Here is an 18,391-nt window from a genome sequence, read left to right as displayed (position 1 = left end):
TTAATCCTCTTATTCCTTGTAAAATTATCTTTCCCTCCTGTGCAGAGAATCAGGGAATCATAGAATCATGGAATGGCCTGGGTTGAAAAGGACCACAGTGATCATCTAGTTTCAACCCCCTGCTATGTGCAGGGTCACCAACCAGCAGACCAGGCTGCCCAGAGCCACATCCAGCCTGGCCTTGAATGCCTCCAGGGATGGGGCATCCACAGCCTCCTTGGGCAACCTGTTCCAGTGCATCACCACCCTCTGGGTGAAAAACTTCCTCCTAATACCTAACCTAAACCTCCCCTGTCTCAGTTTAAAGCCATTCCTCCTTGTCCTGTCAAAATCCACTCTCGTAAACAGTTGTTCCCCTTCTGTTCATACGCTCCCTTCAAATACTGGAAGGCCACAGTGAGGTCTCCCCAGAGCCTTCTTTTCTCCAATCTAAACAAGCCCAGTTCCCTCAACCTTTCCCTCTTTTTTCTCTTGATTACTCAGCTTTCAACTTTGAAAATATTACTGCAGCTTTTCTTATACTTAAGCCCTTTGATAACGACTTCTCTTTGTACGACAAAGCAATCATTTTCATGATATCTGTATAAAGCATAAACTAGAATATAATGCTCAAAAGTGGATTGGGAATACAGAAGCCCATTACTTTCTGATATATCCAGAATGTGCTGAAGGCTTGATAGGTAGAGGTCTTTCTCAGTTTTCATCGTGTGATAAGACTGTGGAGCTACATAAACATAACGTTTGGTGGTCATTTTTACTGGTAGTCAGATATTTAAATCTGCAGTTTTTTATAATTGCCTGCAAAGATAGGTGGTCTATTACTGAACTGCTAAAGGCTATCGTCCATTTATTTTATTATTTCAGTCTGTCCAAGTAAGTATCTGCAAAGTAACAATATGACAATTAAATTGCGTTTGTCTTTAGTTGGAATAAATAGATAAGTAGGTCTTTTTGGTTTGGTTCAAAAGAGTATATGAAATATATAGGCCATCAAGACTGTAAACACAGTTGTGTAAAGTGAAATGAAGTTTAAATAAATGAAATGAGTTCAAGACTTCACAAGTAATTAATCTTGGATATGCTTCTGGCCGTGTTATCAGAACAAACAATTCTAAAAAAGAGATCTATATTTAATAAATATAATAATTCCCCCAACCCTCTAATTCTGCAGCGTTTTGAGCTCCAAGACTCAAACAAACAATTGCGTCCAAGACGGATTACAAAAGTTGAAAGTGTATCAGGAAACAAACCCTTCAAGGCTGATGTAACTGTACAGATTGGTGAAAGTGAAGTGACATTCCAGGTAATTACATATTCCTAAAACTATACGTACTTACTGTTAAGTTACTTTCGTGTAATCAAGAATTTGACTCTTATCTTTGATCCCGAAACACATTTGTGTTGAGTGTTTGCTTTTTGTTATTTTTTCAAAAGCACGTAGATACAGGATTATTGGATTACGGATAAGCAATATTTTAGATAAATTAATTGTATGTAGGAAACTACAGGTGTATCAAGTGCTGAAAAATATATGAAAGGAAAATCTATAATGCAGTAAAACATCCAGAAATTTTGAATAAAAATGCTTGTGATGTTCTTGATGCTGCTTTCCCTTTTTCTTAGAATAAAGAAATGGTCTGTGTGTATCTGTACTTCAAATAAAATCTGATGAGTGTTTGGTGGTATTCTGACATGGGATGTTGGGAAAGTGGAACAAAAATAATTGCATTAAATGTGATTGGTCTGAGAAGTTTGTGACCTGCTAGGTAGTGAAAGAAGATCATGTTCAGGGAAGAGGCGGTGATGTGAGGATTTGAAGTTAATTTTGAGTTTGGACGTTTGATAGTCTCAAAAGATGGAGAGTTAGTGGGAGTCAGAGACAGTTTTAATACAGATGAAGGTTATCCTCAGAGACTCTGCACTGTGACAGTGCAAAAATGGGAACAGCAGCAAACAGGAATTTGTCAGACAAAGGTAAATCTATAAGGACTTGATAGGACTTTTTTTCTGAGGAGGTGGATTTTTGCATTCATTTGACCCTATAGGTAGATGATACCTGCTCAAAATATGCCTGCAGGATGCATTTTTTTCAAGGAAAGAGGACATGAGAAGTTTGCTGATGAAACAGTTCCAGACTAGAACAGAAAATGGAAATAGTGCAAGCATCCTAATGTGGAGGATGACTGAATATTTTTAGTCTCCGAAGTTCTGATCAAAGTGTCCCCTGCAGATTTTTGCAAGACACATTGTTTGTTTGTTTGTTTTTGTCTTAGTAATAAACACTTTTCATATTTTGATTTCTGCATGACCAGTCTCAAGTTCTTTTTGTATCCCAATGCCATAATTCACAGAAATCATAGAAACACCAAGGTTGGAAAAGACCTGCAAGATCATCCAGTCCAACCATCACCAACAGTTCTCACTTAACCATGTTGCTCAACACAAAATCCAAACATTCCTTGAAAAGCCTCCAAGGTCGGTGACTCCACCACCTCCCTGGGCAGCCCATTCAGTGCCTGACCACTCTTTCAGAGAAGTAGTATTTCCTAATGTCCAGCCTAAATCTCCCCTGGCACAGCTTGAAGCCATTCCCCCTGGTCCTATCACTAATGACACGAGAGAAGAGGCCGACCCCCAGCTCACTACAACCTCCCTGCAGGCGGTTATAGAGAGCAATGAGGTCTCCCCTGAGCCTCCTCTTCTCCAGGCTGAACAATCCCAGTTCCCTCAGCCGTTCCTCATAAGGCCTGTGCTCCAGACCCTGCACCAGCACTAATTGAATTGGTTTACATTTCTTAATTTTTTTTTTCCATTAGGAATGGGAAAAGAAAGTGTGGAGGAAGTTGTCTATAAAAAAATCAGAATCATAGAATGTCTTGGATTGGAAAGATCCCTAAGGATCATGAAGTTCCAGCCCCCATTTGCCATAGGCAAAGCTGCCAGCCTCTAGATCTGATACTAGACCAGGTTGACCAGGGCCCCATCCAACTTGGTCTTGAATTCTCCAGGGACAGATTATACAGTGTTAATTTTATTCAGTGTAAGATTTGGGTTTGATAATTACATCCACAAAACATTACAGTATTATTTGGAGAAGTGTAACCCAGCCCATACGAAGTTTAGAGCTATCACAATATGTCTTATTAAGTGTTTTGTTTTGTTTTCTTTTGCCTTGTTTCCTTTTAGGTTCCAGCTGGGACTGGGCTATTAAAACAGCATTCTCAATCAGACAAATTCATAAGAACTTCCAGTCATGATCAGCTGTTGGCAGAAATGATGCAATCTCATATGGTTAAAGATATGTGTTTGATTGGAGGAAAAGTAAGAATTTTAATTTCTCGTTTCCCTCCTTCCCCATGTTCCTTACAATGTAATTTAGTTATTATTTTCTAACTTTTTAGGGCTGTGGAAAAACAGTTATTGCTAAGGAGTTTGCTGATATGCTAGGATACAGCATAGAACCTATCATGCTGTATCAGGTAAGTAAACGATCTACTGATGATCATGCTTTAAATATGATCCAAAATACAGCACACAGGCAGGTTCTCCATGTAAGGCAGCCTTTATGTACAGCAGCAGCTTCTATAATCAGTAATAATAATCACCAGTGTATGTTTTAAAATAAAGGATACTAAAAATAGCTTTATGGTAATTATGGAGTGTTTTTTTACTTTCTGTTATGGAATACTCATCTAAAATCTTGTCTCACTGCAGACCTGAACAAAGGGGGTAGTATACAGCAATATAGATAGTTTGATGTTATTACTTATAAGTTAGCCCTGGTAGTGCTTTACTTTCATTTTACTGCCTTCATTGAGAATGTGAGAGATAGATAACTTAAATAAGCAAAATGTAAGCATTCACTGCATCTTTCTGTTAGCCACAGAGAATGGACAATTTGTTTTGTGATTTGACATAACTGAGCATCATAAAGAAAATGATGTCTTCCATGCCTTTCCAGACTTTCTCTCTACTTTTGAAGTATGTTTCCTTTTGGTCAGAGTGGTGACTTCTTGTAATTCATGCATATTGAAGACCTTTTCTCTTTCCTTTTCTTTGTTTGTCCCTATGCTGTTTCATTTTATAATCAATCAGCAGTATTAATGTTATTTTTCACTGGTATGGAAGAGGTTTCTTAAGTATACTGAGAATAGATAATGTTATTAAAGCTTATTGAGGATGTTCTCAAGTTATTTTTCACTTTCTATAGGCTTACAGTTTCATTTTTTTTTTACTTCTGTCAAGATCTTTCAGTGTCCTCTTACAGCTTATTTTTTCTGATGCCTGTCTCATGGGATTTTAAATAATGCTATTGATTCTCTTGATTTACTTTTTTCCCTTATTTATTTATTTATTCATTTATTTTTACATTTCTCTTTACTCTGATGGTTACAGTGGTGGTGGGACTGCATTAAAAAAGGAAAAGTTCTATATTCAAAAATGTTGGATTCTAGAAATAAAGAATGAGGATTGGTATTTATATGTGATAAATGCATATTACATTCAATTGATATTAATGCTGCTCATTTTTTTTTAGGTGCTATCGCTCTTAGCCGAACTGTTGCTAATTTATTTCAAATTTGGCTGGGATCTTAATAGAGATGTGGCTTTAAAAATAAATTTGGGGAGACCTGTGTGTTTTTTGTGAGGCTTACAGGTAGCTGACTTAACTGTCTTAGAATGACACTTAGGGATAAAGTGAAAGGAAGAACTAGAGAAGTCATAAGGGCTTCAATGTGTTTTGCAGGTGGTGTCGAGGAGCTGTAGGTATCATCAAGACTGTGTTTCTAGTGAGCTGGGGGAAAAAATCTGCCATAGTTTAAAGTAGCAATGGTTCCAGACAGGTTAGATGTACAGAAAAATCAAATTAAGGAGATGTCAGTTGTCTCAGAGTATGATAAATGTGAAGCAGTGGCCCTGCTATCTGTTTAGGTTTTTTTCTGTTGATTTCATCCTGACAGTGCAGCAGCCTGTCTCACAGCACTATAGATTGTTTGTTTTTTAAACCCTGAGGTCTGTCCTGCTTAACAGTGATCTCCTGTAGGCAGTGTTCACTTGGTACTTGTTTGGAGAATATTGTCAGTCTTAGATCTTGATCAACTATGACCTCATGCCATAGTCTGAAAAATATTGAGGTTAAAAATAGAGTGACTGAATTTGCTTATTACATGTAAGGTTTTCTCCATAGCCTTTAGGAATGAAAACACTCTCAAATGAAATACGAAGCTAAGGCTGTTCCATGACCTTGTAAGCCAAAGCATACCAAATATCACAAATTTTGTGGTCATAAGTGATAATTGGCAATATTGTAGGGGAAGATTAGCATCAGATTTAACACTGTATATTCTCAACACAGTATATTCTTTAACACTGTATAATCTTCCCCTTCCGTTGCTTATTTAAATCTTTCCCAGACAGCATGGAAACCTTCAAAGGAAGGAAAAGACAGTGGCAGCTGGTTTGGATGCATGTGAGGAGTGAAGAGATGCAGACAAAAATGGGTGGTATCATTGAAGGGTTGAAACAGACAAAAGAAAAAAAAAAAAGGAAAAAAAATTATGATTATGAAAGAAAAAGTCCATTTTATGTTTTTCTGCATTGACACGAGCTTCTTCAAACACGATCCCACTGTTCTGCTCTTCCTTCCCCCAGTATGCCTTTAGCTAATGGCTCTTTTCCCGAGTTTTAACCTGTCCAGTTATGACAGGTTTGGTTTTCAAAGTTACACAGCCCTATCAATGCAATATGATGTTCCTAGTGATATACCTGGCTTTTCCAGAAGTATCTGTTATCCTGTATACAGTCATATAGTAAGATAGGTGCATAGATTCTGGGCTAGAATTCTGTCATACTTCTCTCTGCACTTGTCCATATAAATGTATTTTTAAATCATCCCAAGAAAGATTACTTTTACTGCCTTGACAAATGAACATAAAGGCAGACTCACTCACACTTTTATTGTATGAGGTACAGTGATCCTTGTGATGGCTGATCCTTGTGGATCTCTTCTAACTCAGGATAGCCTATGACTTTTACTCACCAGCAAAATCAGAGAATTATTTAATTCAGCAAGCTTAAAAACATAACCACTGTTTTTCAATAGCCTAACTTTAATTAGTATGGCTTCACTGAATAGGAACAGACAACTTCCTTTTTTGAGATGCATGAATGGAGGAGCTGATGAAGAAATCAGTTACTTGCTGGACACTGTTCTTTCAGAAGGACCTGTGCTTACTGCTGAAATAAAATCTAGGCTAAGAGTTTGAAGTATTTCACATTAGAGTGAACCATTCCTTTGGTTTCACCAGGATTTGATCAAGTTAAAAGGGAACAGGGTTTTTGTAGAGCGGCATTTATGGTAACAGGGAATGTTGTTAAAGCAAAAAAAGCCCACAACTGTGAGCTCATTGTTCGGAATAAATTCACTCGTGGACATGTCTACCTAACATCCAGGAATATATGTATGTATATATATGTGGTGCTGTTGCCAGAACCTTTTTGAGAACTAAATGGTTTGCATGACACCGAGTTTGTCGGCACCGAATGGGGTTTGCCTTTCTTTACAGGGGAGAAGGGTCCTTGGGGAAAAGCTAGTAGAAGTCATTGGGAGGGCTTTAAACTAGGTCTGAACAGGGATGGGGGTGACAGTGAGCCTTCCTGTGGTACGGTGTGGGATGGCATAGCTGTATTAGAAGGACAGGGTGCTAGCAGGGGCCTTGAAAGACTAACTTCCTTGAGAGATGCTGGCAACATTGCAGCATGTACAAAATCCTGTGATGATAAGGCAGTGACTGCTGGGAAAGATCATGGAATACATCCTCATGGAAATTATGCTAAGGAAGACAGGGAGGTGATAGGGGAAAACCAGCATGGCTCCACCGAGGGTAAATCCTTTTCGACCAACCTAATGGCCTTTTATGATGGTGTCAGTGCATCAATGGACAAGGGAAGAGCCACTGACATCATCCATCTGGACTTCAGTAAGGACATGGCACCCCACAACATCCTTCACTCCAAACTGTAAAGACATGATTTGATGGGTGGACTGTTCAATGGACAAACTAGCTGCAGAATGGAGTCGAGAGAGTGGTGGTCAATGGCTCGGTGCCTGGAAGGAGATCAGTGATGAGGGGTATCTCACAGGAGTTGGTGCTGGGGCTGATGCTCTTTAGTATCTTCATCAATTACGTTGACAGTGAGGTTGAGTACATCCTCAGCAAGTTTGCTGATGACACCAAGCTGTGTGGTGTACTCAGTACACTAGAGGTATGGGATGCCATCCAGAGGGACCTAGACAGGCTTGAGTAGTGGGCCCAGGTGAACCTTACAGGATTCAACAAATCCAAGTGCAAGGTCTTGCACCTGGGTTGAGGCAGCATCCACTACCAAATACAAGCTGGGGGATGACAGGATTGAGCACAGCCCTGCTAAAAAAGACCTGAGTATACTGGTGGATCAGAAACTGGACATGAGCCAGCAATGTGCCCTTACAGCATAGAAAGCCAACTGTATCCTAGGCTGCATCAAAGGCAGTGTGGCCAGCAGGGAAGTGATCCTACCCCTCTGCTCTGCACTGGTGCGGCCTCACCTAGAGTACTGCGTCCAGATGTGGAGTTCTTAGTACAAAAGAGACATGGACCTGTTGGAGCACGTCCAGAAGAGGACCATAAAAATGATTCAAGGAATGGAACATCTCTCCTGAGGACAAGCTGAGAGAGCTGGGAGCATGGAGAAGGCTGCGAGATAATCTGATAGCAGCCTTTCAATATCCAAAGAGGGAGCTACAAGAAAGAAGGGGACAGAATCTTTAGTAGAATCCATGGTGATAGAAATGGTTTCAAGCTTAAAGAGGGTAGATTTAGGTTATATATATAGGGAAAAGAACTTTACAGTGAGGGTGGTGTGACACTGGCACAGGTTGTGCATGTCCCTGTTCATTGCTAAGGAGTTGGAGTAGATGACCTTTAAAGGTCCTTTCCAACTCTAAGGGTTCTCTGATTCTGTATTTCACGTGTAAAATATCTCAGAAAATCTTAAAAACCTTTACAGGAAGCAAGACATAAAAAATGATTGAATGCTGCTGAGCTATGCATCTTTTGATATATTTTAAGAATGCATTTGTTTTTTTACACATCAGTAGCTTTGCACAGCAAAGTAATAACATAGTTTAATGACTGGAAAAATGTTAAATATTAATTCATGCAGTAGTTGGGCAATGAAGGCTCTGAAAAGTTTGATAAAGCATACTTAATAGGTTTCTGTATTTTTCTTCAAAAAGTATCTTTTTGGTTTTCTGGGAGAGAGATTATATTGTCCTAAATCATTTCTAAAATGAAAGAGGTTCATATCTGTGCTGTAGTTCATGTTATTTTTCCGATCATTTCTACTGGCACTGAGAAATTAGATGAAGCTCTTCTCTTTGGTCTGAACAAACAGCAGTATTTTCATTCAGGCTCTGTGAAGAATTGTGTTCTTGGATGTTTGTGTATAATGTTTACTTTTATTTTAAATATTTGCTTCATCCTTCTTTCCATCTGAAGTTGATATAAGGACTTGAATAGTGTGAAGTCCTTAGCTGCCTATATTGTTTTCACAGAAATAAACTCTACAAGCTTTTATGTTGTGAGTTGAGAATCAAACATATCCAAACATATCAATCAACATATCCCAAACCTTTTAAGCATATGGATAATTTCTTACGGTAACACTTGTCTCACGGAACAATTACTGTTTAATTTATGGTCTCTGACATTGTACACATTTCTGACTATATTCAGTTCTAAGTAGGCAGATTCTTGACAGAGGAAACTTAGATCCTGATTAGGAAGGATTTGTTTTTCAGGGGTTTTTTTTGTGTGTGTTTAAAAAGCAGCAAATGAGAATCACTGCATCCTAGGAATGGGAAAGAACCTCTGGAGATCATCTAGTCCAGCCCCATATTTAAAGCAGGTTCCCTGGAGTAGGTCCAGGTGGGTTTTCAGTATCTCCAGAAAAGGAGACGCCACCATTTCTCTGGGCAGCCTGTTCCAGTGCTGTCATCTCAAAGTAGAGGTGTTCTTTCTCATGTTCAGAGAGAACTTCCTGGGTTCCAGTTTGTGCCCGTTGCCTCTTGTCCTGTGGCGGGGTGCCACCAAAAGGAGCCTGACTCCATCCTCTTGACACCCATCCTTCAGATATTTCTAAGAGTTCCTGTGGAATTTGGCTACACTACATTGCTATGTCCACAGTAAGTGGCAGCATGATTTAAATCATTTTAGGTGATATAATAAATGTGAATTTCTTTCCATGCTCTGTGGAGCATGGATTAAGTTCATACAATATTGTTGCGTCTACTTCTTCGTGTACATATTGTATCTGAAATGTCTGCGTGCATTCTGATGCAATGTTTATTTTGGTCCTGGTAGGGAAAAAAATAATCAATACATAGCATCTCCTGTGGGAAAGCTGTTCTTGCAGGGAAAATAGAATGTGCACATATTTGTCCAACTTAGGATAAAGAATAGAATGCACCAGAAGGAAGTACTCAGCTTTAGCAATAAAATAAAAAGATGTAACCATTAGGCATGGTAAATCTAACTGAAAAAGCCTGGCCCCATATAGTTGACACCCACCCTTTAGATATTTACAAGTGTTGATAAGATCCACTGTCGGTCTTCTCTTCTGCAAGAAGCAGCAGCCAGCTGGTTTTTGTGTACTGTAGCTAGGGAACTTTTGGTTGTGATTGTTCAAAATAAAACATTTCACTTCTATTTTTATCTTTCCCTGTAAATTTTCAGGTGAAAAAAAAAAAAACCAGCAATATTCAAAGTGACGTTACAACAAATTTCCTGCAACTTGTTCCTCCTTCTCTTGCACAGCAAAAACAATCTTTTAAGCACATCCCTACTGTTTGTGTACTGTGATGTTTTTGTTTCTAGGATTTCTTTTTTTTTTTTTTTTTTTTTTCATGATCTCATAGTTTTCCTTCTAAACTCCTTCCAGTTCTTTGAGAATTATTAACAAAATGCAAGTCCAAATTGGCATGAATGCAGGAAGCATAGATTTTTTTTCACCTTGTAATTGCCAAGAACACAATTCGTGCGGAGAACCGTAAAAATGGCTGAATTGGAGATTTGTATTGCGGTGGCTGCAAAGGGGAGGAAAGGAAACAAGTATTTTCTCTGCTCAACTTCATTATTTTTTTTCCTAACCTACAAGATACTTTAGCTTGTATTGCATTGTTTATTTTCTAAGTTACAATGACTGTGACCAATACAAATCAAAATGTTTCAGAAGGCAATTGCTTTGCCCAAAGTAGTGTGTGTGGGAAGAGGGATTAATTAGGACCTTTCTGTTGTCCCCCCTCCAAAAGGAGGAATTTTTAGTGACAGAGTATTATCGTCATGGAACAGGCTGCCCAGGGGGTTGAGGATTCTCCTTCTCTGGAGATATTCAAGAGCCAGCTGGATGCCTACCTGTGCAGCCTGCTGTAGGAGGCCTGCTTTGCAGGGGGTTGGCCTTGATGATCTCTGGAGGTCCCTTCCAACTCCTACAATTCTGTGATTCTGTGATCATGCAGTTCATAACATTATAATTTTAATATTATGTATTAAAAATTGATTTAGTGTAAAGAAATAGAAGCAATAAATCACTAAGCAGGGACTTTGCCGTAACAAATCACAGAATCACAGAATGGCCAAGGTTGGAAGGGAACTCAAGGATCATGAATCTCCAACCCTCCTGCCACATGCAGGGCCACCAACCTCCATATTTCATACTAGACCAGGCTGCCCAGGGCCCAGCAAACCTCTTACTGACTTTGGGTAGATGTTAATGAATGATGCTTCATTTGAATGCGTCGTTTAATTAATACAATTCAGTCATTTAAATTATGATATGAAGTTCATTTCAGAAAATATTTTTCAAGAAAATACACCTCTGATTGTTGTTCTTTTTCTTCTCATGAAAACAGAAGTGTATTTCTCAAGTTGCTGGAATTACAGCTGTGTAACAGTATATATAGCATACTGAGCTCCTGATTAATTCCTGTTCTATATTGTTTCCCTCCTTTAGGTGTGAAGTGTCAGAAAGTGTGTTAGTTGAACGCATGCACTTGCTAACTATACAGTGCACCCTTATGATGCAAATCCTGAAAATACTTGCACTTTTTTTTATGACCTTGCTTAAAAATTGTTTTAGGCTAATTCTTTAATAGAATACTAGCAATGAGCAAACTGCATTGAAAAGCAGAAGGACGGCAATAAAAATAATGGCTGTTTTGGTACATCTGAATGTGAGGTTTTGGGTTATAAAATGGGGAAGCACTGAATGAACCGGACTTTGTCCTGTTATTTTAAGGCTTTTAAGGAAATTTAGAAAGAGGAAATGATTCAGGCCATATGATGTAATGTGTTCTATTTTTATTCTTGAAAGTTCAAAAGGCTTGTAGTTGTGAAGAGGACATTTGCAAAAGCTGCAGCTACAATAGAAAATATTTTTCTCATCTGATTTTAGGTTAAATTCTGTTCACAGCGTAGCCTAAAGAAGGAATTTCATCTTTCAAGTCACAAAATGCCATTATGTCTTTGTTGCCCCAGTGTGCATCTGTTGGAAAGTAACAAAATATGTATACTGGACACTGTTGACTAGATTTCGCCTTTATCTGTGTTTTATTCCCTATGTAGTATTCTATGATACTCTATATACTTTTGATATAACCACCAACAACCAAACTTCTGGTTTAGCTTCAGAAAGGTTATACTGGCAAGTCTGGTACTTACCTAGGCTGTATGGCACAGTGCCTGTCCATGTGGGTGTTATTTAAAGGTTGCTCCAAGAGCGATGCCTCCTATCTATTTTCGTGGAAACTACAATAGATGCAAAGAATACAATACTATTTGATAGAGCAAACTCTCAACTACAAAACTCTGTTTTTCAAAATAGTCCCCACTGTTAGCAGAAATGTACCAGCCAATGCCTCACTGTGCTGACATCTACTGTTTGGTCTCTATAAATGTTCAACAAGCATCAGTGAATGTCAGTGGGTGCCATTTTTTCCACATGAAGGGATTCAGTGACACACCTTTGCTTCATATGTACTTCCATGTCAGACGCCACTTTGTCAGACCATCTCACAGCTGCTATCTGCCACACAGCAACAACTCTGACAGAATTTGGGTGAGAAGCTTTAATCTCTACTGCTGTACCACCAACATCCGCCTCTGGTGTCATGGGGCAACATAATAAAATAGGAGGCATTACTTTCAGAGCAGCCCTCTTTCAAAAAGTAAGTGAAAAATTGCTGCTAATCCTCTTTGGTTGTAGCCCCAGGAAAAACAGAATGGAGTTTTCTAAGGAGAAAGCAGATACTTGTAGATGAATAAAATGCAGCAGAACTCAATTCTGATGAATTGACACTTACAGGACATGACAGCTAGAGACCTGCTGCAGCAGAGGTATACTCTTCCTAATGGGGACACTGCGTGGAGACCATCGCCACTTGTTACTGCGGCCCTGGAAGGAAAACTTGTTATTCTTGATGGCATTCATCGAATTAACCCTGGCACTCTAGCTGTATTGCAAAGGTCAGCTTATGAGCACAGCTGGGTAGTGTGCGTGTGATCTGTTTGCTGGGCACGTATGTACTGATAAATTAAGGTTTTTCTGGTGAATATGACTTTGTAACTTCAACAGTGCTGTGAAGATCAAGCTGAATGTTGAAGCTCTGTGGAACATGTATCGTTCTGTCTTTACATACTTGAAAGCAGAAGCAATTCTTTCAAGTTCCTTAGAAGTCTTTAATAGCACAGGAAATTTCAGTTCTTTGTAAAGACAGTGTGTAAGCCTAAAGAATGAACTAGATTTTACTGTAAATTTACATAATAATTTACATACTAATAATACATTAGTAATGTTTGAACAATGATCTGAAAATAGAAAATGCCAGAAAATAGTTTAAATAATTCTCATTATTTTCTATTAAAAGTAAGTAGCTTGGCTAAGTGTCTTTATGCTGAAACTATTTACTTGGGCAAATTGCATAACCTTCACACCTGGATGCATCTTAGAGTGCTGTAACTTTTTCCAATGGACTGTGTTGACTGAGACAGCTTTTTAAAAGGAAAGTGTTAGTTGAAATAAGTACTGCAAAAAGAAATCAAAAGCTACATAAAGTTTGCTTATTTTTATTTTCAAACAGGCTGATACATGACAGAGAATTGACCCTTTATGACGGCACCAGATTATTAAGGGAGGATAGGTATCAGAACTTAAAAGAAGAATTGAAGATCCCTGATGAGAAACTACAGGAAAGGTAAAGTGTCCACTATGACTTCAGAATGCAAACACTATTTCATCCTGTAAAGCACCTAATCTCCTTTATTTTATTGTGAAGATATCATGCAAAAGTGCTTCCCTCTTAAACTGATACCTTTTAATCATCAGGAGAATGTATTTTAATCATCAATTTCCTCATGGTTTTTTTTCTTTTTATTGAATGAGAAAATTATATCCTGTTCAGAATGCTTAAGCTAAAAGAAAATCATTAAATAACTTTAACATGAAGGAGTAAGAAATTGAAGATAAATGGTGCATGCATAAAGGCACAGATATGTGAGTCATACTTAATTTTGGAAGAATTTATTAAGACCATCTTAAACAAAAATAAAGCCATATTGAAATTTAATATGACTTGCTACTTTCTTTTTCTTCATTATCTAGAGAGCTGTTTTTTTAATTTCCAACTGATATGGAGCAGGAAATCGGAAGGATAGGTTGGGATCCATTTTGCTTATTCTTTTTGTTTATTCACTTCCACTTGTCTGTTAGAAACATTCTGCAACTCGTAGCATTTTTCTCATTCACTGCTGACTGTACATGATGGGTGGTCAAACACTGCTGATAAATTGTAATTAGCAGAAGATGTATTGTTGAGTGTGCTCCAAGACAAACACAATTTAATATGCAGTTATATATTAAATAAGCCATGTATAAAGAACTAAACATGCTGTTTATCTCAAATAGATCTAATCTCTCTGAAGACATTTGAACTTAGATGTCAAATGTCTCATGTTTATGCTGAGACTTGCACTGCAGGATGTGTGTGTTTCTAAACTTTGAGAGAGACCTCAGTTCTGGTAGGGATGCAATGTGCCACCTCTTCATATGTACCACTCCTCTTTCTCTCAGTGGTCTTGCTAAATATGGTTTTTGTTTGTTCTTTTTGTTTTTCCTTTAACCTCCTTCATAGTTTATACTTTCAGAAAGTTGTTCATCTGGTTTTCTTTGTTGTTTTTTTCTAGTTCGCTTTTTATCTAAAATACTACACCACCATTTTTGTTGTTAAAAAGGCTTAATTTTAAGCCTTTTATAGCATTTACTTATGTAAGTAAATATAAGATCTTAAGAGATTTAAGACTACATCTTAAATAAGATGTAGTCTAAGAGTGGTTGTTGCTAATTGGCTGTTGAGTCAATACAGCCAGCTAGATGGGCATTTCCTGCATTTATATTGTCTGAGTAAAGAACAAAGAAATGCTTGTAAGGATTTTGTAAATATTTTAAGCCCAGAATTTGAGAAGAGAGGCAAAGAAGCTCCAAGGATCTATCTTAGATTGTATTCTGACTTCACATTCAATTTTGTACTTCAGTATAAAATCTAGTTAATCATGTTGCCCTGCTTTTGACTGCTTTGGAAGCACCAAAAGTCTTTTTTGGTTTTCCTCAGAAGAGTGTCTCTTTTGCCTTCAGATCACAATGCATGGCTTTCATCTAGCCACTTCAATATTTTGCAATAGAGAGCTTATTAAGCACTGAATGTTCTACTTGATTGACAATGGCTTTTACCCTAAATGAAGGGTGTCTCTTACAACAATCCTGACCAATGTTTGATCTTATAAAAAGTAAACAAAAAAATCCCACTACATGGGTTCTCTCATATCTGGAAGCTCATTGTGATCATTTAGCACCACCTTTGTTACAACTGAAAATCCTTGCTACTTTGTGAGGAAGGGCTGAGACATCCACCTTCTGGGTGAAATGTTCAATCTAGCCCTATTTCAGCTTTTTGCTGTATTGGCTCAGTCAGAGGAAGTTAAGGTAAATTAGTATAAAAATCTGCTAGCTTCTTTGGTTTTTATATGATCTTCTTCAGTGTCAGTGGGCCACTCATCTGTTCACAGGGTGCTGTTTTGGTTACCCCTTGAGATGCTGGAGATGTTCCAGGTCCTCATCTTGAACTTTTTGGTTTACCTTTCACTGTCTCCCAGCTATTATGTCACTAGTTGTTCTTTGATTCCAGTACTGCTTTCCTCACTGTTAGTCTTCCTTTTCAACAGCAGTGACCTGTCACTGTAATCTCCAGTACCTTACAGTGTTGCAGAATGGCTATGCAGAACTAGGTGTTCTTTCCAGACAGCTTCTCATCCAATGTTATCTCACTACTGACAGCTGATTTAATCACAGTGTAGATGCGAGCCGTCCATCATTCACCTGCATAGACTGTTTTGTGAAGGGAGCACATAGTACACTGTACCTTGAGTTTTATTTTAGCAGATCATCTAGGACAACTCTTGCTTCTAAATCATGTCTAAATAAAGCCAGGCATTGAGCTTCATTTATTCTGATTTTCTGAGTTTAGCTAAAGTAATTTCAGTGTAGTTGCTCTTTGAAAGGCCTGCAGAATACGCATTCTTATTTCTGCAGGGACTTAATCTGGTATTTGCTGAGTGACATGTGAAGGCTACTGTTAGTTTTCCAAAAGGAAAGTTCCCTATAGAAAGCAGGTTCAAGTTTTATTTAAAACAGGATTATTTTATTTTCTTTTTATCTTTTTTTTTTTCTCCTAAATCTCACTAATTCCGAGGCTTCAGTTTTCATTTGTATATTGGAAATCAATATACATTAAATTGGAACCTAAGATTCATATTATACAGTTAGTGAAATTAAATTTTTGCTTTGTTCTTAGCCTTTTAATTATCTACCCAATCTCACATATTAATGTAGTTCTTATGGGAAATGGTAGAAGAGGAAAGCACATATTGAGAGGCATATCAGTGATGCAGTGGGAAGCACATGACAGTTTTAAGTCTCTAAGCAGTCAAATGGGGCCTGAATGAAGTATCTGAAGGGAGATGAAAGAACAAGATAAAAAGGAATATTTCTGAAGGACCAGAATTTGAAGGGAAGAAACAAATGCTTCATTAGGAAATTATTAGACTGGGAGAGGGCATGACTGTCTTCAGAATGTGAATAAGAACATGAGATGGAGACTAGAAGGCAGCTGTGATGAAGAAGAACTGATAGCTTATTCCTGTCTTCAGGAAAAACCAAGTAGATGAGGTAGATATTCTCTCTTTTTCTTTCTTTCTTTTTTTTTTTTTAAGTCATGGTCAGCTTTTGTTCATGAGTGTTCTTGATTGTAGTGACTATTCAAAATGTGGCTTGAAGTTTCTTCTGCAGTGCTTCTAGTCATTCATGAAATAATAAAAAAAAATCCCTAACTGTTCCTCTGTATTGCCTTCATTTAAAACTCACTAATGAGGTGGACAGGTGCTGTTGTAAGATACATATAAAATATATATATAATCATATTATAGAATTGTAGAATAGCTTGGGTTGAAAGGAACCTTAAAGATCATCCAGTTCCAACATGCCTGCTGCAGGCAGAGTTGCCAACCACTAAACCAGGCACTAGGTCATGATACCCAGAGCCTCATCCAACCTGATCTTGAACAGCTCCAGGGATGGAGCACCCACAACCTCTCTGGGCAGTTTATGTCAGTGTCTCAGCGTGCTCTCAGTGAAAAATTTCCCCCTGACAATGTAAATCTTTCCTCTTTTAATTTAAAACCATTTCCCCTTGTCCTGTCACAATCTACCCATTAGAAAGTTGATTTCCCTTCTGTTTATAAGCTCCATTTAAGCATTAGAAGGCTGCAGTGAGGGTCTCTGCAGCCTTCTCTACTCCAGACAGAACAAGCTGTTTCTTCAGCCTGTCTTCAAAGTAATGTTGTTCCAGTCCTCTGATAATCTTCATGGCCTCCTCTGGACCCCAGCTCCACAGCTTTCTTGATCTGGGTGCCCTAGACTTGGGTGTAGATCTCCAGATGGAGCATATCTTTTGTAATCTAAAAGGGCAAGTGATCATGCTTTTCTCTAGATGACTAGAATTCAGATTTTCATCTAAATTCTGTTTACAAATTCCATTTACAAAATACTATTTCATGATAGATAAAAGGAGTGCTGCTCTTAACCAATGAGCTGATAATTCTGTATTCTTTCTTTAGTCTGTAAGAGGATTTGAAACACCTGAAGATTCTGGGAAAGTATGGCTTTTACAAGCAGTGAAGTGCTGGTTTATTTTAACAGGCATTCTTCTAACCTGTTGGAGTGGATATACTCCGCAGTGTTCACACATACATGATAAGTATTGGGTATGGTGAGCAGAAAAGTTTCTATTAGAAGATAATCTAGAAGGATGTATGTAGTAGGATTGTTCAGAAGCTAGAAGTTACTCATGCATGCACAGGTTTAATGCCTTGCAGACTGTGGATGATTTTCCACATGATTAGGTTGAAAGGTAACAGATAGATGAGAGAAATATAAAATGTGGCAGAAAATGAATTTTGCAACAGTGAAAATTTTTCTATTTGCTGTTTTCTTTTTTCAGCTTGGTGGATTTATAGATACAGTAATTTGCTAAATTGAGAATATTGTGAAATTCAGTAAAAACTGCTAGGAAAGAAAAAATAGGTCATTTGTGGTCCTAATATTATAACAATTCCCAACTCATAAAATTTTGATGGAAAGTGGGATTTATGAAGCCATGCTACAGGGAAAGAGAACCAAGCCCAGTTTGGTTTTGCAGAGTAGCATTAGGAATGCAATTCTGCATTTTATTTATTTATTTGTTTGTTTGTTTATTTGTTTATTAAACTTCATTTATTAAACTTTATTAAGCTTCAGTTGCTTTGAACCATGTGTTGATAAAAGGAAAATCTTTCCCTAAAATCACCCTGAGCAGACTGCATTCTGATCCTCTTGACAAAGACGGTGCTGGTAATCCTTGGTTGGAATTAAGCACTGATGTCAAAAGGATGTAGACATTAGTACAAGAGAGTGCTCTCTGGCTCTGTTGTCAGTGAACATTTAATAGAAAGAGAAAGGAATGGGGATTCTCTCCACTAATCTGACAGCACCAAATCTTCCCACTGTGTTTGAATGTCATGTTTTTAGCAAAATGCATTTATTTGGCATTTGTCTGCAAAGAATACAAGATGTCAAAGATCTCTGTTTCATAAAGTGTAACTCCATGTAGTATCTCTGTATTGTATTCCTTTAGACACCTGCTCTGTAATACCTCAGAATAACATAGAAGCTCATCAGTTGCTAACATGGAAACTGGGAACTTTCT

The 18,391-nt window shown here is 37.9% G+C and overlaps 2 protein-coding genes across 4 annotated transcripts in view; one reads left to right on the top strand and one right to left on the bottom strand.

Moving 5' to 3' along the window:
* Window positions 1-18,391, bottom strand: part of NAA16 (N-alpha-acetyltransferase 16, NatA auxiliary subunit) — a 366,631-nt gene that overhangs the window by 126,130 nt on the left and 222,110 nt on the right. The gene's annotated exons all lie outside the window — the stretch shown is intronic.
* VWA8 (von Willebrand factor A domain containing 8) overlaps window positions 1-18,391 on the top strand; it is a 174,965-nt gene that overhangs the window by 46,216 nt on the left and 110,358 nt on the right. For all 3 annotated transcript variants that reach the window (XM_052705551.1, XM_052705550.1, XM_052705552.1), the window contains 5 exons: window positions 1,172-1,303; window positions 3,187-3,321; window positions 3,402-3,479; window positions 12,403-12,563; window positions 13,178-13,291. In XM_052705551.1, the coding sequence (XP_052561511.1) occupies window positions 1,172-1,303; window positions 3,187-3,321; window positions 3,402-3,479; window positions 12,403-12,563; window positions 13,178-13,291 (620 nt within the window). The remainder of the gene's footprint in view (window positions 1-1,171; window positions 1,304-3,186; window positions 3,322-3,401; window positions 3,480-12,402; window positions 12,564-13,177; window positions 13,292-18,391) is intronic.

Source organism: Tympanuchus pallidicinctus, unplaced genomic scaffold (assembly GCF_026119805.1).
Source record: "Tympanuchus pallidicinctus isolate F22 unplaced genomic scaffold, pur_lepc_1.0 scaffold6, whole genome shotgun sequence".
Lineage (NCBI taxonomy): Eukaryota > Metazoa > Chordata > Aves > Galliformes > Phasianidae > Tympanuchus > Tympanuchus pallidicinctus.
Note: the sequence above shows the minus strand (reverse complement) of the source record. Positions and strands in the feature narration are given on the sequence as shown.